Below are 24,701 nucleotides of genomic sequence, written 5' to 3' on the forward strand. Positions count from 1 at the left end.
ACATCAGATGGAGCTTAAATCTTTTTGTGTAAATTCCTCATTCATTTGATGTGACTTCTTAAATTCACCATCACGTACCAATGACCTTGTTGACAAACATACTGAAAACCAAATATCTGCCATTTAATAAAAACTGGACCAGAGTGTTTTAACTTCTGTCAAACAAACAAATGTGTCTGCAGAACTTGCTAACTTATGTTTGATTAAGGCCTGGGATGTGCAGTTAGCCGCACGTCAGCGTACGTATCATGGCTGCATTTGTTTGGCACGTAGGCTGCTCACATTGATATCAGGTAACGTGTTATGTGAGCGAGTTGCAATATTGACTTGAACGCTAGAGGCACTCATGCAAACAAGAACATGAGCAGGTCTGAGGTAAACACAATGGTGGATAGTTTTGAAGACCATCTCTCGGACCTTGTCCACAACTACTAACATCTGTAAGATTTTCCTCCCCGTTGCGGTGATAAACAATTGTGGCTTAACAGTTGGCAATAGACTGGAAGCATTTTGGGGGTTGATGCCTTGGGAATACAATGTGACCAGTAGATTGACCTTTTCACTATTTCAAAGTCCAAGTGCTGTATACCCCCCCTAGCGGTGACCTCCAGTATTGAGCGTTTTGGTTGTGCTTCCCTTGTTTGCAGCAAGTAGCAGAAGGTTGACATGTACGCTTGCATTCACAGCAAGTACATCCCAGCTCTAATTATTATATCCTGAAAGGTGTCTTTAGCAGCATGGAAAGCTCTGCAAGATGCCTTAAAACACCACACATGCCGGCAACCATGTTGGAGGTCTTTCAGTCAATATAGGATAGTAATTTAAACAGCTCCTGAATTGCAGCTTCTATATAGTTTATTTAATTTTTATTGCCTTTTTTATTTGAGAATGATTTAAGAAAACATCAATATACTCTCTGTATATTAGAGATTAGCCCAGATGGCTAATTAGTTAACAAACACACTGCTAACATTTAGCTTTCTGCATATACTAGTTAGTTAGCCAACCCGGCTAATTAACTAGCAGCTTCTCTAATCAACTAGCAAACAAATAAACTTATCATTTATGTTTAGTTTGTTACCAATGCAATGTATTTATTATAAGTTAGCTAATCATGACCATCTAAGCAGCTAAGTTAGCCGTGCCAGCTAATTAGCTACCATAGCTAATTAACTAGCATATAAACAAACTAAACTCCATTTTTATTTCTGACATGCTTCACAAAAGCACTTAGCAGTAAAGTTGTCAACCACTTTGTGCTGAAGTACATGCTTAAATAATTAATTAATTCACAGTTTATAGGTATTGCCAGGATCCTAAATTTCAACCTGAAAAATACAAATTTAGAAGATTGACTGAGATTAGGTTCTCAGTGTAGATGTCATAAAGGCAAAGGTATGTCATTAATGCCTTTTAAATATTTGAAAAAACAAAAAATAACTTTGGAGGAGGACAGTAAACATGCAGTTAGCTATATATATATTTTTTTTTCAGTTGTTTTAGATATTTGGAAAACCATTCTTATGTAAATAGCCCAACATTCTGTTTACTCTAGGATGAACAATCACAGGATATTCTAATGGCCTTTCCCACATGAGAACATAATGGCAATGCATTTAACTAAAATGGTCCAGTGTTCAAAATGTTTAACACACTGAGCTAGTGTGTCACCAGTGGGAGGCTTGTCCAAAAAATAGGCCAAATTCCTCACCCATTATTTGAAGAGTTAATGTTTGACATTGTCTGCTAAGGGTCAGCAAACCCAAGCCAACACATCTTCTAACATGACTGTGGATGATGGAAAAATACCAGCTCACACTTCCGCCTAACTTCACTACAAAATACTGAATTTGTTGTTTCCATTCGGTATATGATGTGAAATGATAAATATAATACACGCTTTCCGGCTTAGATCAAGTGATTAAGTGTATGATTTAGTTTTCTGAAATGCTGCCAAGCTTTTGTTAAACTATTGACTTGTCAGCATTGTTTTTTTTTCTCTGAAAATGAATGAAAATGAAAACAAAGAAAATGAACTTAATTGTTACAGAAAAGTGAGGGCCGTCTGTCTCATACACTACATGATCAACAAAACTCCAACATTTATGGGAATGCTTTTAGCTTGTTTTACAGTTAAAATGATGGCAGGTGTTGCCAGCAAAAGGTGTATAATTCTAATGTATTAGCTATTTAAATCAAGTTATTAACTAAGGACAGTTTTATAAAATTAAGAAATTAGTTATGTCCTAATATGAGTTAAAATACTTGGAACATCAGCACTAGGTGCACTGCAGTCTGTCTTTGTATGAATTTATAGTATTTTTTCCTTAACAAGTGAAATCATCAGCGAAGTTCTGTTTTGTTTTGTTTTGTTTTGTTTTTTTTTGTTTGTTTTTTTGTTTTTTTGTTTGTTTTGCTTTGCTTTTTTGTTGTTCTGTTTTAGAGCGATGCCCCATCAGCAGCAATGTCAGATGCAAAACTCAAAATGGTAACGGTGCAAGAAAAAAAAGTCTTGCCAAGTTCACAGAACAGACTCAATGGCTTCAGGTGTGACCTCCAAGGCTTTGGTTTGACGTGTAACAAGTGGCGATGTCTCTTCCTCTGCTTCAACGTTGGCCACTGCCTCCACCTGGACCTCAGCCAGCTCTTCCTCCTGCAGCTGTTGCTTCTTCATCTCCTGCTGATTGATGTGGTGAAGGATTCCTGCACCCAGAGCGTCACCTTCCACGTTCACCACAGTGGTGGTGCGATCCCTGAGCAGAGTGGACGTAGAAGACAAATTAGACTTAAAGTTCAAAATCATTACTAACCCGATGACATAATTTTAAGTGTTGTAGTCCTTTGGTGTAAATGCTCTCAGACTGTTACACAGACTACTTGTGCTTATAGTCTGGTTTGAATTTTATTAAATCAGGGGTGTCAAACATAAGGTCCGGCGGCCATAACCAGCTGGAGTGTGCGGGTTTGCCGTGGAACAGACTGGTCAGCATCACCACTGATGGAGCCCCATGCATGACTGGTAAAAAACACGGACTGGTAGCACTGGAACAAAGGAAGTTGGCGGAGAAAAACACAGATCCAGTGGTTGTTTTGCACGGTATCATACACCAACAGGCACTGTGCTGCAATGTCTGAAATATGAACATGTCATGTCTGTGTGGAAGGCCCAGCATTCTGTGGGGAGGACTACGTGTCTGCTATTGATAAACTGCTGCAGGAGTTTGATCAGCGATTTGTTGACTTTAAGGCACACCATGACACTTTCCAGCTGTTTGCAGACCCCTTCTCAGCTGATGCAGACAGCGTCCCAAGTGTGTTGCAAATGGAACTAACTGACTTGCAGAGCAACAACTGCTAAAGACTAAGTTCAGAGAGGCACAAGGTAAAGCAGTCATGACTGCACAATTTCCATCCTTTCCAGAATTGTCAAAAGTGTTTAGTTGTGTGAAGCGCCTTTTTGGAAGCACATATCTCTGTGAGAAGCTTTTCTCACCATGAACTTTAATAAATGCAAGTATAGGTCCAGGCTGAGTGATAACCATCTTGAAGCTGTACTCAGGGTTTCAGCTGTGAGCTCTATCAGGCCAAATGTAGCTAAACGTCTTGAGGAGAAACGCTGTCAGGTCTCTGGACAGAAAATAGATGCTACGTGTGAACTTGTAGGTTTTCAGTGAAAGATTTTTTGCCAACTTATCAGTTTTATTTAGTGTTAAAGCAAAGAAAAATCACCTGAACTAAATGTTCAGTACAACTATACTTAATAATACTGCGGTTTGCGTTTGATTTAATTAAATATGTGGGAACTGTTACTAAATCAAAATCAAACCAATGTTTGGAAATACTGCATTTTTTTTTTGTTGTTGTTTTTTTTTTAACTTTAATATCAATGTGGCCCTCCTATGAGATGCTGATATTTTCAGTGGTCTTTGAGCAATTTGACTTTGAGACCCCTGCTCTAAACAAAGAGCAATCTGATCACTGTCTACTGCACCGACTACTCATGAGAGGTTAAAACAATCCCACTTAAAAAACTATTATCCTCGCAAATCAGGACAGTTGATTATTTTTGTCTGAAAAATGTGGGAGCCTGCAATCCTAACGTGGGCTTTAGAAACCTCTCTGGTCATTTAGACATGACCTCGTTCATGTTTAACCTATTTTTGTGTGTTTACTCTGAGATGTCAGAGCAATGTTCTTCTCGGTAAACATAGCCAATTGGAGCCACTGGCCTCCAATCAGCTCATGCTGGTCTATATTTGCTCTGTACTGCTGGTGATGTGTGTGCATAGTTGAGCAGATATTGCTGTTTGTTTTTTTTTTTCTAATATGGGGTTTACAAGTTTTACTCACACAATCCAGTCGACGGCCAGCATGAGGGACAGGTCGTTGGTTGGCAGGCCGATGGCCTCCAGGATGATGGCGATGGTGATGATACCGCCGGCTGGGATGCCTGCTGCACCCACACTGGAGGCTGTGGCTGTGACCCTGGAAGAAAAATAATAAAATGTCTAATAAATTGTAGATATTTGCTTAATTCAGATAGATGTTAGGAGAAAGAACTCAAATTGTTGGTGTGTATTATCATCACTGAAAACTTTTTTGTCAGCCAAGACTCACAGGATGGTGAAGATCTGTCCGGCGTTCAGTTCAGTATTGTTGAGCTGAGCGATGAAGACTGCAGCAATGCACTGGAAAATGGCCGCTCCATCCATGTTCACTGTGGCCCCAATGGGCAGGATGAAGCGGCTGATACGCTTGTCCACACCATTGTTTTCTTCTACACACTTAATCATGGAGGGAAGAGTCGCTGAACTGGTGAGATACAAACAGAAATATGCACTGCTAGCTCATTCACCACCCCATCTCCATTAGTAACCCAGCGTGGTAAGTGTGTACCTGGAGCAAGTGGCGAAGGCAGTGGTGAAAGGAGTGATGAGGCCTGACAGGAAACTGAAGGGGTTCTTACGTGTAAAACCAAAGTAGATGAGGGGCAGTACAATGCCTCCATGAATTATGTGGCCCAGGATTGAAGCAAAGATGTATTTTCCCAGACTGGTGACCAGGAGAACCACATCTTCCATCTCCACAATCTTACTGCCCACAAGAAACATGATGCCGAAGGGGACGTACCTGAAAAACACAAAAGGAAAGGAATTATTAGGAAAGAAAATACTGAAGGAGAGATGAGAAGAGTAAATATTTGTACAGACATCCTGCCCCTGATCCACAGTTAATGTTATTGTTTTCCCACAAAATATTACTAAAGTATGAACCTTTAACGGTTACATCACATTCATCCACACTCACCACATGATCCAGGACACCAGCACCATGGTGGCCTCATTGAAGGCATTGAAGAAACGAATGAGCTCCTCTCCCTCTTCTCCCAGTTTCCGCAGTGCCACTCCAAACACCATGGCAAACAGCACCAGACCCAGAATGTTCATGCCATCTGTTTCTGTGCCAATTGGGACCTTAAACACCAAGCAGAGTCACACAGTATGAGACTCACCACAATGAGGAGATGTGGCAACTGAAAACTAACAAGAAGCTTCGCACACAAACAACTGCGTCATGAGCGTAGTTGTTCACATGTTTGTGTACTACACGTGTCACCGAAGGATTCCACCACAGCGTGCTGCAACTCATACCGGATGGACCTCCCAGATTTGTCGGATGTAAACAACCAAAATAACAACGAAAGAGGAGGTTTTGAGATCATGGCCGAAAACACTACAGCAGCAGTATCGTAGATTGTATGTAAGGCCCCTAAACTTCACACTATTGTATTGTTATTATTAAACATCAAGATCCAAAACCACCCAACGACCTGCCACTCTCACTACGACAGTCGCCATTCTTGCAGCAGCAGTTGCCGTTTTCTTTTTCCCCAGTTTCACATTGGTCTTGACCCTGCCACTAGCGGTTATTCACATATTGCAGCGTGCAGATGCATGGCGTTAATTTCTGAAGACCTGCATAAACAATGCTTCAAACAAATGCAAGATACGTGTGACAGCCATGATAATCACATGTAGGCATAATTAAAAGCAAGCATTTTCGCCCAATCAACAGACAAACTTGACAAAGAAAATTGTCCTCCAGCCTAGCTAACTGAATATACTGTTAAGCATCTTCAGTAGATTAAATTGAACATTGGTTTGTAGGAAATTAAAAACATGCAATACTATATAGGAAAAAAAAGCACTTTAGAAGTTTAAAAAAAACAATTGAAGCCATTTTACTATGCAAGGCTTAAGCACAATGATATCTTTTGCCAAATGCTAATAGAATATCAACATTCTGACAATGATAAAGTTAATCTTCATGGTAGCACGTCTAACAGCATTATGTGTTCTAGTTAAGTGTGTTACAGTAGTCACACAGATTTATAGAAATAGTGTTTAGCCATTTTGCTATGCAAGGCTTGATCACAATGGTGTTGAACGTTGTTCTAAACTGAACCTGATCCCCCTTAACTTTAACTTAAAGCCAGTGATATTGTTCATTCCTGGCCACAGGTTGTTCTGCATAACCTTTTCCTGTAGTCATCCTTCTTAATCTTTATTTTAAGGTGGTTAAAAACCTCTGCAGTGCCACCTCTCTTTAGCTTTTCGCTTAGTATCTTATCACAGTCTACTCGTACAGTCTTAAAACAGTGTACAGACACTTAACAATCCGGGATGTGTTCATGCAGCCATGTCTCAGTGTAGCACATAATACAACATTCCCTGTATTCTTTTTGAGACCTTGCCAGCACCTCGGGCTCATCCACTTTGTTAGCTTGTAATCTCACGTTAGCTACTGGTTTGAATTTCCTCCACTTTTCCCTCTGCCTCGATCTTCCCCTACATCTTCTTTGCTTCCTCTTTAACTTGTTTGGGATATGGGATTTTTTCGCTCATTAACATGGTTTTGGTACGATGCTCAACCTTGAACAGGATTCTTAGTTTATTAATTATGTTCACACAACAGCATATGCTCAGTTATGGCTCTAAGCCTGGGCTAGGGCCTCATGTGGACACCTTGATTATGGTAAGGTAACCTTGTCTAATAAGAAATCTTATAGCATCCAAAATGGTTTACATGACGCCTCTTACTAAAGTGTGTATGTGAGTGCAAAGGATTGGGGTGGTAGAAAGATTCAGTGAACTGGATGATGGATAACGAATAAGGACAAGGGTAAATCCTCAGCTCAATCCCCTCCCATTGTATTGAGCTCTCCATCAGCTTGACCAGCTTCATCCCCTGGCTCTGAGGGGGACTATCCACCATGACCCACTGCAGACAAATACCATGGCCCAGTGCCAGTATCGAATCCCCCAACTGTTCCCTCATACTGGATCTGGAGGAAAGTAGTAGGATTGAAAATTTTAATTGCAGGTTCAAAATTTAGCAAATTAGATAATCATATCAAAAACTCTTACTTTTTTTTTTAAAACAAATTTGTGTGCCAGCATATATTGAGCATTTTATGAATTCTCAGAAAGTTCTTGCATACAAACTGGAGCAGTGCTAAGAACCTTAAAAATGGTAACTAACAGGATGTTGCTTTAGTACAAGCCCAAAAAGCCTTTTGTACAGCTATCATCCATCTGTTTCTCTGCTTCCGATCTTCTGTATCTCCTGCTGACAAAATAACAAATTCATCAGACTCTCGCCTTCGATGCAACATCCACATCATGTAACCAGCCCAGCAGCAATCTGGAAGTCTGCAGTCAGCCTTCTGCCAGGCTCTCAATCCTCAGTATAAACTGTCTCAATGTTGTTCTCACAGGCTCAATGGATGTGTGTGGTCAAGATGACCTGTCAAATAGTTAACTCTGATTGACTTGTCACACCACAAGAAAAGTAAAGAAAAAATGAATATATATTCAAACTAACCACACTGGTTTAGTTGTAATGTCTTAACATTTACTCTGTATATGAACATTCAACAGTCTGTGTAAACACAATACAACACCATAACTGTGACTTTATAAAGAATTCATGTTTTGGTAGTTTCTGGAGAGAACTCTTCATTCAAGAGGTGACAGCATCACGTCTCACAAGTCAAACTCACAACAGATAACGTGGAGTTAAAAAAGGAGACTGACACAAACTGTGTTACCAACTTGGCCGTTTTGTCACCAGATCTATTCACTTTTCACTATTCACTTCATTTTTCTTGATCATCGACTAAACACAAATCTAGCACATTTTAGGACCATAATTATAGGTCTCTCCTCAGTACCACGTTGCTTGCTCCTTCAACGCACAATGTGCTTCTTTTAGCAGCGTGTTTGGAGGCTGTTGACTGTGTAAGAAAATGTTTAAGACTTCTACCTTCTCTGGGAGATGGCATTAAGATGAATGTAAATCTGTCTTAGACCATTGTTTTTGTTGCATTTATTTATTTATTTTTATTTTCATTCTGACACAAGATTAGGTTTAGTTATGGAAACTATTTAGCTATGGTTTGGAAAAGATAATGTGCATTAGCCCAAATGCTTAGCACATTCCTGACAAAGCATTAGTATGAGATAAGTTATGAGGTGAAAAACTTTGCAGAGTGTAGGCATTGATCTCACTACCTTCCTCATGCTAAGCAACAATTCCTATGCTACTGAAGCTATTGACAAAAAAGAAGTCATTAAGGACAATATATCACTGGTCTGGTCACTACCATTCTACATGGATTGAATCTGTACTTGGTCTGAAATCATGTCCTTGGATGCCTCCAGCCAGTTGGTTGGTGCCTCCAGACAAGTAGATGCATGAATTAATATCATTTATATTGTGTGACTTTATCACCCTTGGCAAGGGTTGTCATGTGACATACTGTTTACGTCAGCCTCTCTTAAAACCTATGAGATTCTAGAGATCAAGTCAGCTGTACAGTTCCACTTCAGCAGAGAAAATAAAAAACCACAGGATTGCATGGCAACGAACCAGTGTTATTACTGAGTCAGTGTCCCCCATTTTTTTAAGATATGACAACACCCTGTGGTCTATCACTAGGTTTTATTAGAGTGTATACAACCTAGTCATGAACAAAGATTTTACCTTGGATCTTTCAGCAACATTTAGGTACTGATATTCTTCTGTGGGGCCAAAATCTAAAAGACTCCTTTCCAAAAGCAGAACCGGAAACCTAATACTCTATAAACATCTTTAATGACATCTCAGCTGGAGACCTCCCTACAGCTGATTGCTTCCAGCTACAGCACTCAGTGGGCTCTGAGCTTGAGCACACAAACTTAACACGGCTTGATGTGAAGTAGCTATGTTTAGTAACTATCCCGACTCTCTACATTGTTGCTACAACATGTCAAAACAAGCATCTGAAGTATTTAATGATGGCTAATTTACCGCTAGCGCTGCTCCTCATTATCAACACTTTTTTTTATATATAAGCAGCATGTATGTATTTGGTTTAAGAAATTCCATTGTGAAAGCTGTCTTTTCAGCACTGAGAACACTGTATTGCAACATCCTGAGATTAGCGACTCCATGATCATTTTTATTCTATTTCAATTAACCTATTTTAAATAGATGCTATGCAGGTTCTGAGAAGAAGCCACATATTAGTACAACATGATAAGGTAGATGCTAACTTTATGCTAGATTAGCTCAATCTGGTGGATATCCTCCAGAGTTGTAGGAAATATTCAGTTCAGCAAGTCACTCGCTATTCTCTACTTCCCTGTACTGTTACATTAAGTCATTAGCTACTGTTATGTGGACAAATATTTCATCTATCTGATTAAAATCAATCTGATTGGAGATTCCAGCTGACATGTTAACATGGACGCTAGATAAAGTGATCTGATCAGTTGTATTTACATGATGGACAGATTAAATACGATCCTAATATTTTTCACTTGCGCAGTGCCTACTGGTTCAGAAGAAACTTTTGAAATGCTCAATAATCCTTTACTCTTTCAGTTTCTAACAAAAATGCATCCGCCACAGTCCCATTTTGTTTTTCTGCCGCCATTGTTCAAGTCTTCCCTGAAACTCATTATGTCACATAACCCCCACGTGGTTCAAGCCTGCATAGAGACAACATTAACAAACGGGGAAGGGTACCCTTATATCCAATCCGACTTACTTTTTTTGGGACCCTTACATTGGTGTACCAATCTAACCGATCTGACCCAAAAGGCTGGAGATTAACATATCACGATCTGTTAAGTGGTTAAAAAGAAATGTCTCTTCTTCTCTTGCGACCTGGCATAAAAATAAAGCAGATACAGCTTCTCGTTTAGAGCAACAGATTTTCTTTTTGTTGACTAAATCTCTGATTAAAATGGCATTATGATGCACCGTTCCATGGAGATCCAAGAAAGTCTGCACTTTCCTGGTGAGGAAGAGGGCCAGAGAGAACTTGACGGGGCCATCCAAAACTAAATCTTCTAGTTATTCTTTCAGGAAGTCATCATGCTTCATGCTTCATGGCGTCATGCTGTTAGATAGCTGAGGCACCTTCCACTATTTGGTTGATACTCTGCCTCTTGGGTAAGGTTAGGGTTGGCAGATGCAGTTTACAAACCATATCCGCACCCTAACTGTCCTGTCCCAACCCGCACTCGCTGGTGGATCATATCATGTCTTCACCGTCACCATGTTTGAAATTGAAACAGTCATCGGAACTTGAAGGTGATCTCAAAACTCTCCACTGCCCTCTAGTGGATGTATTGCTGAACAACCGTGACAATGTAAAAAAGACGAGGAAGTATGTGGGCAGTAATGTTTGACACTGATGTACGTAGAGTGAGCATAAATGAGGCTTTAGGAGTTAAAAGTGCATGATTAGTTTATATTTCCAATTATGCCACATGAGTACTGCTTTACAAAAATCAACAGCCTGGGTTTACCTTATAATCTGACAATTTAGCTACTATTATAGATTAAGCTTTAATACTTTACTTTAGATAGATGGACAAATGTCAATATAACATGTTGCACTGTGAGAAAGGACTGGGAATGGAAGACATGACTGTGCTTTCACTTTCTCTTTGCACTTTTAAACTTGTCAACACTTTTCAGGAACTTAAATATCACATAAAACATCATATATGAAAATGAATTACCTTTTGATTTGAAGTACAAATTAGTCATACTGTCTCATTTAGAATGACTGCACTGTTCAATCACCCAGAAATATCAACATTTCACCATCAACCTTGAACCCATTCTCCCCAAACTAAGTCCTCCATTAGTTTTGCACGTACTGCTTATTCAATGACTTTGCACCCATGGCTGACTCACGTACACACAAAGCGCTCACAGCAAACAGTAGTTTGACCTCCTGGTGTCATTTGACAAAGGTTACTGTCTGATTTCCAGGCACAGATGATAGAATACTTTTCCTTTCCTTTTCTTTTTTACTTTTAATTTCAGAATGACATCAGGCATTTCAAGTAAATTAGATGCGTAAGATAGTTCCTGCTCTTACCTTTTGATAGAGGATTGTCCCATTGGAGCTGTTTCCCACAGCAACCATCTTGTAGTCAGTGGCATACTGCAACATGAAGAGATAAATCTATTAATAATGGCAGGAAGCCAGAATGGATGCAGAGAAAAGTCAACTGCTGCAGGACCAACCGAACCCAAAGACAACCAGAAAGCTGGACATTTGAGTCATTTAAAAGGAAATCTGAGAAGTAAGAACGAGTTCCTGAAAACCTACTTAAAGAAATAATAATCCTAAGCACTTCAAGCTTATTTTCTTGGGTTTTAAAGAGGAACTATAGGAGATTTTCTTAGTGAGGTGGCCCCAATCAATGGCTAACTTAGCATTAATCTCTATCCTACCAGTACTCTGAGCGCTCTCCAGCCAGTAAAAGTCAGTCTGATGTTGACTCGTCTAAACTGTTGCTCTGTTTCTTTCTCTCTTTCTTTTCCACTCCTCTTCTTATGATTCTTTGCAGTACAGCCGGCGTGTTTGCAGCCTGTTGCTAGCATGTTATGCTAAACGCTAAGCAAAACTCAGCGGCAACGTCACACGGTGTCCCGTAAGCAACAGTGGTTTAAAGATCAGAAACTTACATAGAGCCATTTTAAGTTTTACATCCTATCTCAAAAGCTACAGATGGACAGCTTCAGTCTATTCTGTGAGTTGTTGAACAACCCAAAGTAGATGTGTTTGGCCGTAAAGCACAACATAACACAGTGGCGGAAGGGTGATGATTTGGGCTTGTTTTACAGCCTCAGGGCCTGGGAACCTTGCAGTTATTAAGTAAAACTATGAACTGCTTTGTACACTAAAGTAATCCCAACTAGCCGTTAACCAGAGAGTTAAAGAAGATGCCATCTGTCCAACGGCTAAAGCTTAGTTATACCTGGATCATGTAACAAGATAATGATCCCAAACACAGCAGCAAATCTACAACACTGAGGAAGAAAAGAACAAGGTGTTGACATGATCCAGTCAAAGTTCAGACCCCAGTCTGATTGATATGCTGTAGTGAGACATTAATCCTTAAAACCCTGGGCCATTGTTTGCTTGTTTTGTTCCGCTGGGTTTTTATTGTTTTGTAAAAATGCATGTTAAAGCTCAACCCTTAAAATCCCAGTCAACATGCAGCCATTTTTTCAAGACACCCTCAGTTGTCAGATAATGAGATTAAAATTATGTAAAATTAATGTATCAATAGATACAGCACCATAAAAGCCAACCAAAAAAAAAAAAGAAAAAAAAAGAATTTATTTATTTATTTTCATTAGTACTTTCTAGAAATAACACACAGATCAACAGTGACCAAGCATTTTCTCATCTGCATATCATTCTCACAAGTCTTGGCTTTCAGGGGGAAAATTAATGGCTTTGAGACAAACACAACAGAAATTATTTACATATTTACACTTTTTCATGTAGCTTTTTATTTTTTTATTTATGCTACTGTTTACCTTCTATCCCCACAAAACCATCTCCAACTCAACTCACTTTTTGCACCACTGTGCATGAAAACCATCTTCTTAGCTTTATTCCAGCCATTGAAGACCATCGTTTTTGTTCTTTTCAGACACACACAGAACTTTCTGCTCACTTGTTGATCTTTGGCTGCTCCCGATTGGACATTATCATCAATTTAAGCTCTCTGATTGGTGGGAAGTTTGACAGGAAGCAGCTTCATCATTATTTCCAGGTCAAAACAGAGGTCTTTTAGCAGCAAAGTAGTCATAGCAACTTTTCTTTTATAATGGAAATGTGAAAAATAATGGTGTTATTATGGAGCACTCATCTTGGATTTAATGAGAAAAATTCCTCAGAGAATGTGATAAAGAGACTAATCCATAAAATTATAACTTTAAGGTACTTCTGCTAAATGTGCTTTTAAAAAGTCTTGAATCACAGCTTGTGCTTAGATTTTTTTTTACACTGATTCTGGATCTTAACTTAATTTTTGGTTAAATAAATTACATGAAGTAATGTGATGTTTTATTCCACATGTAAAGAAAAAAAACGGTTTTTGCTCAAGTGAAAGCTAAAAGAGTGAAATGGTGATGAAACGTGTAAAATCTTATTAACAGCATTTATTCAGATAAAGTTACAATAAGTGTTTTCTGGTAGGATTTACATCAAAGCAAACTTTAAAGAGTAATTTTTTCTATGAGTAATGCAGTCTGTGAACGTATTTCAGGGCCAGTCCCTGCCTACTAAAATTCAATCTGTTTAATAATCAGCATTATATTGATACAGACTAATAACCTTTTAAAAGAAACAGAATCTTGATTATTAAATATTCTTTGACAGTTCAGAGATGAATGAGGTTTCAGATGAGCGCAGTTTCAAAGCTAACAAGTCAACCCCCAAATCTCACACCTCATTTGTTTTCTGTTTAAACATCATGCTGCTTGTCATTTTGTGTAAATCTCCCCTCTCCTCTGCTTTCTTGGTTTAATCCACCGTTGGACTCTTTCCACCGGGACTCTACCACAATATCCACAGCGTGAGTGTGTGTTGGGATTTACTGAACTCTATGAACCGACCACACTTTAAAACACCACTACTCTCTCAGTGAGAAGTAACTGACTAGTTGGTGAGTTTATATTCACAGGGTCAGTTTCAGGTAAATGGCTTGGTTACTTGAGTGTGCATGAAAGTGTGTGTGTGTGTACTGTATGTGTGTGTTCCCAAATATTGAATTTTCCTTGTTCCTATTCTACCTTTAATAGATCATAACTCTAAGAAGTGAAGCGGGTTGTGCTTCTAGTTTAGCAAAGCGAGATGGGTTGCTAGGTTTGCTGGAATGGATAGTTTCACCATGGCAACGGCTGTTAAGGGAACAAGGAAAAAAGGCATTGGAGCGAGCGGGGGGAGCGGCGGCCTCTGTGCTGAGCGTGAGCAGGCATTATGTGGCTCTCAGTGCAGCAGCCAGGATTTAATGCCACTGTAAATGAGCGTGGAGCGTTGTCCGTGTGGTTGGTGAAATAAATTCTGAGGAACAATCTGCACAAGACGCAGGCAATGAGAGGGAAACAAGAAAGTAGGAGAGGAAAGAAGAGTTGTGTTGTGTGGTAAAGTGAGGGGATGGTACTCACAGAGCGGAAAGCAGCAGCCACCAAGTTAGCTGGAAACAGATTCCTGAGAAAAGAAGAGGAAATACAAATTAGAGCCACAGTTTTATCGCTGGTGCTCTTCTACAAACTTTTCAAGCTGTTCCAAACTGGTGCAAAAGCAGAACATTTGCATCAGAATTGGAGAAGTCTTTCTAAATTATCCTCTAGCTGACCCATTTAAAACACTGCTTCCACTTTGGCTGTTATCCCAATGTCTTCCACGAAATCTAGTATTTTAAACATAGCAGCTGTTCTAACACTCACCTACTGTCTTCAACGTTTATCATATTACATTAAGACATTCTTTGATGGGATTAGGATTAAAATCCTGGATTTCATTTAATTTGGAGTTGATCAGTCACATGTCATGAGATGCAACCATGTCAGTAAGCTTTAAGAAGCTGAAATGATAGTTACAGTGAAGCATAGAAACTATTTTGTGGACATTCACAACCATTAATGCTCAAATGAATCAGTTTTAATCCATACCCACTTAAATCTAGCCTATAGTATTATGAAACTGTAAAACAATCAAAAGTATTTTAATATCTTATTAATTGTGTTTGACTTCATAAACAAGAGAACAAATGCTAAGGAAATATTTGGAATTTCCACCTGAGATAAGGGCTAAAGTGGTGCTAAGTGCTAAATGCTAATGACAGGCAGACTGTGTGGACAGGGTGTAAGGAGTTGACAAAAAGTTTGTTTTTTTTTCTTCAACCATAAAATTTTGGGTTCACAAAATACAAGAAATAAGAAAAACTAAGTAGATGGGTAAAGCATTCATGGCATTCACTAAATCCAGGCATACATTCCTGTTGGGATCATTCTGTTTAGAGCTTCTTCCAGTTTCATCAATGCTCATTTAGCCAACATGATAAGTGCTTCTATGACCTTCCTGATTATTACAATCCATCTCTGGGAGTAATGAACAGAATGAAGAGAAACAAGAGATAGCTGCAGCTGCAAGAAGAAAACTGCAGGAACACCAGATTATAAATCCAACATTGCAGAAGTTTGTAACAGAGGACCCTCTGTCTTCCAGTCGCTACGTAGAGTCCTCTATTCCAGTCGTTCCCAACCAATGTTTCCTGAAGACCCCCTTAATGCCAATAAGAAGCCTGGACCCCCTGTGCCGAAACCATGTTTGGCTTTATTTTATTTATTTATTTATTCTGTACGCACAAACTAGGAATTTGACTCCAGGGAATTCTTGCTCTCATTGTACTTTCAGCACAAAAAATAAAAGTATAATTAAAAGCAAATAAATAAATAAATAAACACAAACTCATTTTTTCACTTTGGGACCCTGCTTAGAAAAATAAACGTTTCAGGGCTCCTGAAATGTTCAGTGTGACGTAAACATCTAAATGATAAAAACTTCAAGCAGAGTTGAACCTCAACTTGTATCCATGTGTACATGGCCTTAATTTTAACAATCACACAGGCTCTATAGAGTGGTCTTTGGAGATCCCCGAGGGGGGACAGGGACCCAGGTTAGGAGCCACTGCTCTATTCAGTGGCAATGACTCATTTTTTGTTAATCATGCATCATCTATGTAAACTGCATGTTTGTTCACATTTTAAACACCTATGGACACATAGGTCATTCTCACTGTTTAATTTATGGATTTGTTTACAAAAAAATCAATATTTAGAGGTTCATGATTCAGGAAATTTGTTAATAAAAACAGCCACAAACACAATTTCTGGGATATGATGTGCAATATTTGGTTATCTGTGTCATGCAAACTGCAAACAAGCAGGGTTTTATTTCAGTTTCAGTTTTCCTTCACAGAAATGTCAAAGTTTGCTGTGAAACCTGGTTAGTCAGGTCAGGTCAGACCTGCTTATCGCTACAGTCAAGTTGTAGCCTACACTTTAGAAATTTTGCATTAATTTTGTGCTTTGATACGTCTAAATTACTTTTAATACAACTAAACATAAACTAGACAAATTGGCTTTAATGTTTACGCTGTAAGTGCCTTATTTAACATGTTTACAGTATGTTTACAGACATTTACTAGTTATCTCTTCAGTTTTCTCTAAACACTTGAAATGTCAACTTGATGGTGATGCTGAATTCACATCGAGTCTTAAAAGTGTTGATGTGTCACTCTAATGTTAGCCTAGCCTCTCATTAGCATCATAAAACTAGCCAGTAGCCACTTTGGTTCAATTTAATGTCCATACCTGTTCATTACAATAAAAACTGATGCAAACAGTTTTAGTTTCTATAAAATTATCTGAATTAGATAAATTACATCATACTTCTCATCTAAGTTTTTGCTATTCATGTAGCTTCCAGTTGTGCATTAGCAACAACATGCTAGCATGTTTGTAGTAATCTAACTAGCTGGAGATTCTTTAATTTAAAAGAGAAAGTTGGGAAATTTGTGCAGCTTGGCTGCCAACAATCACAATATTATGTCTATACAAAACAACATATATAGTGTTTCAATAAATGTGAGCTGCTTCTTTCAAAAATGACATTAGCATGGATCATTTAAGTTTGATTTTGTTAGCAAAATGGATATTAGCATAAAAATGAAGGAAACTTGTGTTTAGCTGATTATCATTGGCACAGCTCACGTACTCAACTCTGCTGCTCATCCTTAAATGCATTTTCCTTATAAATGTACCACAATTTAATAGAGAAATAAATGGACTTTCCAACTTTATAAGATTTATTTCCAAGAAGCATTTTTACAATAAAGAAATAATTTATCAAACACATAATTCCTTATTTTTAGAGTTATCATATAACTCTTCTTTTTAATTTGGTGTCTGAATTAGGATATCATTTGTGTCATTTGTATTTATCCTTCATTATTTATAGACACGGATAAATACAATAATTTAGTAAATTCCAAATTGAGTACATAACGCTGCATTCATTTTGGTTTGGAGTTATTTCAAATTTCCATGAAATGTAGAACTGTCCTTTTTACTGCTGATAGAAATCTCCAATCAAAACATTTATTGTTACCAGGCTGACTATACTGGCTGCACGCTGAGTTTGTTTTTGGTACTGCAGGATAATCATACAGGGATTACTGGAAGGCTACAGGCCTTTTTCCATGTATCACTGTGTTTGTTGTAACTTCATCCTCCAGGGTTTGCCCTGCATTGTGCAAAGAAACACAGACTTTGCTCTCATTTATTCCCATGACCAGACTACAGCCAAGCAATTCAGCTGATATCCCAATGACCCCCATCAACTCTGCCCTCAGTCCAGGCCCAAATGTATGTCATCTCCCTCGCTGAAGCTGGCAGCGAGCCACAAAATCTTCCTTTATTCATCTCTTTTCTTTCCTAAAGCTACAAGACGCAAATATATGCAAAGATTCCTGCAGCAACACAAAGTGTCTGGAGTTCCTCTCCATGAAGGCAGTCATGCTTTTTCCAATCACATGACTAAGGTGAGGCTCTGGATTTACCCAGAAACCAGAGCTGGGAACCGGCATGCTTTTCCCACAGAGCCTCCTTTCTGAGGACAGAGTTTTAAAACTGTTACTGATTTCCTAATTAATCAAACCTAAAGCTTCTATTAAAACCTGCAGAAACAAAAGCTACAGTGATGTCATGGGAGGTGTTATGTCTATTTATAGCGTTTGCAGCAACAACTTTCTTAATTGATTGAACATGTTTCCAAATACAGATTCAGTCACTGCAGAGAAAAATAAGTGAGTAAAACTCTAGTATCTGTTTATTTTTTAATAAAAAACTGCTTTAATTTAACTTTATAATTACCTGTGCAAGTCTGAGGAAAAGAGAAATTATTATTACTTCCAGTTTTTCAGATGAGCAGAACAGCGCTGGGAAACTAAAGTAAATTGTGTTTTGTAAAGACCTTTAGAAAAATACCCTTTTCTGTCATTTAATTGAAAAATAATAAAGACAGAATACTTGTCTATGACCAATTTTTATAAAATGATGCTATTTACAGAAGAAATATACAGTCTGAAGCTTTCATACGAATAAATGTAATATTGTTTTCTGTTTTTATTCAACCTTCCAAGAGTTCAAATAGCTGTGCACACACACACACACACACACACATTGTTTAGCCCAATAACGATGTTAGATGAACAGTCAATCAAGGTATTTAGTTTAAAATAACAAATAAAAATTAAAACAAATGTAAAATATACATGCATATTATTGTTTTTACTAATGCGTCTCTAAGTCTTGAATTGCTAATGGAGGGCTTGCTCAGCTTTGACTGTTGTCCTATCAACGTTTGATTTGAATGGATGAAAATTAATTATAGAGACTTTCTACTTTCTTGCTGATTTTTAGTGTCATTTAAACATTTGCAATGCATCACTGTAAAATTTAATAACTGAATAAACATAAAAAGTTTATGCATAAGTTTTTTTTTGTTTGTTTGTTTGTTGTTGTTTTTTTTACTTTAAATGCAATATGTAAATAAGTGTTCATGGTTTATGCAGATTTTCTCTTACATGTACAAATTAACACTTTAACATGGACAGAACATCTTTTTTATATATTTTTTTTATCTGTGTTTGTCCCTTTTAGAAAATGTAAAATGAATAATATATAAAAAATATTTTACTGTGTGGTGTCAGAATTATAGTTTTAAAAGTATCCACCAGGGGTCAGAAGACAAGCACCAGATTGTATACAAAAAGGGTTTTGAGCAAAGTTTTTGCCATATGGGGATGCAATATGTCTTAGAAACTGTTAACCCTGTCTAATGGTTAAATAAATATCAAGTTTATGCAAAAGTTTGCATTTATTCGTTACAATCAATCTGAGTCACATTTATTCCATGTTGTAAAAACATTTAGTTAAATGTGACCATTGACACTGAATGCATTTAATAAAATCTGATGGAAAATTTACATGTAATTTTCAACATTTTGGAGAAAATCTTATTTATTTATCTTATTTATTTATTTTCTTTTTTCATTCTTTGCATCTGTAGTAAAAAGAAAACCATGTCGCCTTCAGCAAGGAGCATGAGAATAAGTTGAGGATTATTAAAGTTACCAGGATTCGTCCTCTGGGGACATTTTACTTGTTTTTCCTACATGATAGAAACCAAAGTCAGACTGCACACCACAGGGGCTTTCTGTGAATGGGGGGACAGCAGTTTTGATCCCATGGGGACAAAGTGATTTTTGGGAGTAAAGACCTGCATGGTTTGAATCAGGTTATGGTTAGGCTGGTCATTCGGTTGGGTAAGGGGCATAGTGTCAATGGAGAGTCCTCATGGTAAATAGGAACTTAACTGCAGTTAAGTTAAGGTTAGTGTTAGGGTAAAGGTTTGTGGGGTGCGGTATTTAGTTGTAGGGGTGGGTACAGGGTAAGGAGCATGGATATGCATCATGTCTTTGGCAGCCTAGACGAAAATATGAGTAAACTTCAGGACAATCTGTTCTAATAAGTGATCAGGACAATATTTGGACACATTTTGTGAAGGAAGCTCTAAAAACCCAAACATTTTTTCCCTTAAGTTCACTTAACATAAACTGTCAGCTGCAGTCCTAAAATGTAATTCCAAGAGAAAAACAAAAAAAAAAACATGACTGAGAATTTGAAGCAGACTGCACCTGCTATTGTGATAAGGAAGAAGTGCTGACTAGCAGTGTTCAGTTCATACAGTGCTGAAACTCATCCCTCCACCTCTTTCCCTCCCTCAAAATACACTCTACTCTTTCAACAGCTGTCAGTTTCTCCTAACACTGTGGGAACTTATTATTAGGACCATCGAAGGCCATGCTGATATTTATATCCTGAGACTATCAGCATGGAAAAAAAGTAAAACATTTTTTAAAAAAATGTTAAGTAAACTTGCACCACTTGCAAATATTTTTCTTCAAAGACACTGAATTCAGAGACATAGATTAGAAACGGACTTGGGGTGGGAATGATTTAGACATGGTTTGCAAGGCGGAAATGATAAGGCTCTTAGCTGCTCATAAAAGTGGATGCAAAAAAATTCTGATTGCTGTAAAAGTTCCTTAAACTAGAAACTAAAAATTTTTTAAATCTTATTACCAGAATAAAAACATTTACTTAACTTCTTGCAAGAGTGAATTATGAAGTGGAGCAAAGTGAAACTTTTACCCAAGCAACCTGTTTAAAAGTTGCATCATCCTCCACTTGATGAGTTCTACATACAGTCAGAGGACAGGATGCATCTTTCCAGGAAGCGGGGGCTGGACAAGTAGTCAACTATTCATGCAAAAATAACCATTTAGTAAAACATGGTACTTGAAACAAGAATGAGCCTCTCCAGCAGGGAGGAGCAGCGAGCACTCTCTCCTCTGAATTGCAAATCAGATGTTTTTTAAGGGTTACACAACCCTGTTGGGTGATTTTTATTTATTTTTTAAGGAATGTTACAGTCACACACATCCTGGCAGCTGGAGATCATATTCTGTCAGACAACCTGACTTAGACAAACAGATAAACTGCAGGGTAAACTGACCTGAGCTGAGGGGTCAGCTCAGAATGACACTGATCAACTTTGGCTTTAAAATCAGCTCCTCCTTCATTCCTCTGCAGAACCTGTGCCATCACTGTGTTCATTTACAGACCAAAATACTGTAATGTTTTCACAAGTGACTGCAGGACTTTGATGGTTCATTAAAGAAAGTGTGCGCGCGTGCGTGGCTTTACGCGTCACCCTTTCCTTGTACTGTAGTTAGTGTGTGGAGTTAGAATGAGTGAAGACTACCTGGCCAGATCCAGGAAAGAGTCGGTGGTCTCTTTGTTGCTGCTCACGCTCTCCAGCCCCAGGTTGTTGGTGTTCAGGGCTCCTGCGCCGACTCCCGGTTTGATGATGAAGGCCAGGGCCACCCCGATCCCCGAGGCGATCAGGGTTGTCACCAGAAAGTAGGCGACCGCGATGCCCCCCAGCTTGCCCAGGGAGCGGGTGTCCAGGCTGGCGGCGCCGGATATAAGGCTGCACACGACCAGCGGCAGGATGATCATCTTCAGCATCCGGAGGAGCATCTCTCCGGGGAAGGCGAAGTAGGTCATCTGCGCTTTGGTTAGGTTCATGTTGCGGACCATCATCCCGAGCCCGACGCCCACCAGAACCCCGGATACGGTCAGGATCACTAGGAGGTTCCTTCTCAGGAACTCCATCAGCCTCTCTCTGAAGCTCCACGCGCTTTTCTCCATGATCCGATCTGTGGATTCCGAGTTGGGAATGGCGTGTCCGTTGATTTCACTCTTTTTCTCCATCTTTTGTTAATTATTATTCTTATTATTTGTCCAGTTCGGAGCAACGTGGGAAGAAGCAGAGACCGGTTCCAGGCAGCGTGGGCTGAATGCACACACTCACACGTTTTGCGCACACTCAGCTGTGATGGGGGGCTGGTCTGAAGTAAAGACGGATCGCAGGGCTGCGCGGGGAGCCAATGGAGAAGAAGAGACCACTGGAAAAGCCAGGGAACATGCGCACAAGGGCCGCCGTTTGTAGCGTGAACAAATGATGCAAGAGCACAGAAGATTGCCGTGGTCTCAAACAACTCAGGACAATGTGGTCCACTTTTTACAGCTATTTAAAATCAGATTCTGGTTTAAAAGTAGTTTCTTTCCATCTTTTCTGCAAAACGCACGTTTGAAACATTATATAGTCTCTGTGCTCGGAAAAACAAAGATTATATCACAGCAAATGGAACAGTTAGGTTATCTAGTCTCCTTCGTGTCTATTAGATGGGGAGAACCCCTCATCTCGCCTCTATTTTACATAAACATTAGGAAAAGTACCCAGCAGACCTTTTCTTTAGAGTCTTATTTCATGATTGCATCAGTCTGTTTCAGCTGATGTCATCCACGATTTCACATTTTTAAATATCTAGATATTCCAGTAAGTCTGGCTCTTCCTCTGTCAGACCTACTTATTGTAACTGGTCAGCTGTGGTGATTTCTGTGCTGGTTCGATGCTGGAGAATTATGGAAATAACCTACGGGAGAAATTTGCTCAAAATAATTTATTATCCAATAAAGAAATTTTTATTCTGTTTAGTCTGACACATATTTAATAGCAAAAATGGCATGATATTCTGTTTTCAAACAAGCCTATAAATTACATCTTATCCTCCCAGAAGTACAGATTGTACAGGAGCTGTCAGGACCATGGTCAGCGCTGTGCGCCACCTAGAGGCGCTGATTGTGCGTCATTTTTTTCTGTTCTCTTTAATGAAGCTCGTTTGAATAAAGCAGCACCAAAACGACAATAATGACGTATAATTTCATTTAGAAAGCAGAAGGGATCAAAAAGATGATTTCGTCCTCAGAGGGAAGCCGATGAGCTTCAGGTGCACCAGCTGGACTGGAGTCCACGTGGCACTGCTGGTGTGTGAACACAAGATGGCGCCATGGTAAAGGATAGAACATGAACTCCCAGGTTAAAGTTGCAAGTTATAGATTAATTTATTTGTAGACAGAATAAACCAATGGTATTTCATGTCTCGTCTACTACTTCTGTTACTGGGATTTTCAGATGCAACCATCTGGTTTAAGCTGTAAATTGCAAGACTGTGATTAATTTTTTTTTCACTTTCTATCATAAAAACAAACAGAAACAGAAGGATGGACAGAGTCATATCTATGACTGAAGCTAACATCTGTTGATCCAGATATCAGAAGACTGTGTTATCAGAAGTAGGAGGACTTTTCCTATCATCATTAGTAACAGTTTCTCATTAACTTGCAAATCAACTTTAACAGGATTTTAAATAACCAGATATTTTCAAATAAATGAGTTTGTGTCCATAACGTTCTTGTAGATGATAGACCATAGAAAACCTGAGATGTGATCATTTGAATTTCATAATACAGTAATATTTATCTGAGTGTAAAACTGAGATGAACGGGTGTTGTGTTTATTTTGATATAGTCATCATTTTACTAAATGAAAAACTGGTTTGTGGGGTTTTATTGTAACAAATGCTCGAAAATTTGTGTGTTTTTGAGACCAACATGTTAACAAAATAAGTTAAAGTGAAAAAAAGTGAGATGTAGTATTATGTAGTACCACACAACAATATGAGTTTTATTGATGTGGGATGTGGTGTGATGAGGATGAGGTGGGACATCTGGTGTCCGGGTGGAGGACACTCAGGGTGGGGGTGACGTCTCGGTTATGTGGGAGGTAGACAGACAAAAGCCAGACAGAGAGAGGGTAAAAGGAGAGAAGAGGAAGAAGAGATGAGGGAGGGTGGACAAACGTAAGATGGAAGGCTGCATGGATGAGAGCAGGGGTGGGGCTGAGAGAACAAGGGTTACCTTCAAGCTGTGAGACAGAGTTTAAATGTCAGTGCTGGTGATGAAACTTTTACAACGATAGCTGCCACCACTCATTAAGCTGCCTCCGTCTGAAGTCTGGTGGTAAAGGGTCAGTCTCTGCTACTGTATTTGGATTCCAGTCATAAATGGGACATAGAGAGCCTGACATCGTGATATGTGACCAATCACCTGCAAGCTACTTCAAAATATAATCCCTGACACTGAACTTTGAAGTTCATTTGAACATAATGACAAAATATGAAAACCAAAAAAAGGGGGTGTAAGGAAGCATAAACTTATCTAATCCCACCACAGTAAATTACAGTTTACACAATCACATTTCAGTCATTAAACTATAGTCACATTAATTATTAATAACCACTTGGCATTACATCTTATAATGAAACAATGGAGATAATAATAACAATACTCGGTATATACACCAATATCTCCTTAAAGAACACATAAGATAAGATAAGATAAGATAAGATAAGATAAAATCCTTTATTAGTCCCAAATACTTGTCATAAAGCTATATATTAAAAAAAATTGTACTAACAACAATAACAGTAAATTTATAAGTTAATCTATAAGCTTAGAAAAATTAATTACAATGATGGAGATATGATACCCCCAGTCTCTCTGTATGATAAAGGTTTGTATATTGTATAGTATTAGGTTCTTGCTAGCATTAAACAATCTGTGCTGTGCGATAATTAACCAAGTTTTGGAGTTTTAGTAACAGAGTTAGTTTGATCCACATAACTGACTTTATGTATAATACAAACTGCCCTCTTTAGTGAGATTAATAATGATTATAGTGTATTTTTATAATTGTTGCCCCGAACATTACGTTAATGACCAAAAATGAATATAAATTTGTT

The 24,701-nt window shown here is 38.5% G+C and overlaps 1 protein-coding gene across 1 annotated transcript; it reads right to left on the bottom strand.

Moving 5' to 3' along the window:
* Positions 1 to 2,011: 2,011 nt before the first annotated feature.
* Positions 2,012 to 22,389, bottom strand: slc1a4 (solute carrier family 1 member 4). Its single transcript, XM_042010359.1, has 8 exons — positions 21,257 to 22,389; positions 14,530 to 14,572; positions 11,441 to 11,506; positions 5,308 to 5,474; positions 4,897 to 5,130; positions 4,618 to 4,812; positions 4,351 to 4,485; positions 2,012 to 2,753 (listed from the first exon to the last, which is right to left on the bottom strand). The coding sequence occupies exons 1-8, from the start codon at positions 21,766 to 21,768 to the stop codon at positions 2,522 to 2,524; spliced, it is 1,584 nt and encodes a 527-aa protein (XP_041866293.1). The 5' UTR covers positions 21,769 to 22,389; the 3' UTR covers positions 2,012 to 2,521.
* Between the last annotated feature and the right edge of the window lie 2,312 nt (positions 22,390 to 24,701).

This window comes from Melanotaenia boesemani, chromosome 16 (genome assembly GCF_017639745.1).
Source record: "Melanotaenia boesemani isolate fMelBoe1 chromosome 16, fMelBoe1.pri, whole genome shotgun sequence".
Taxonomy (NCBI): Eukaryota; Metazoa; Chordata; class Actinopteri; order Atheriniformes; family Melanotaeniidae; genus Melanotaenia; species Melanotaenia boesemani.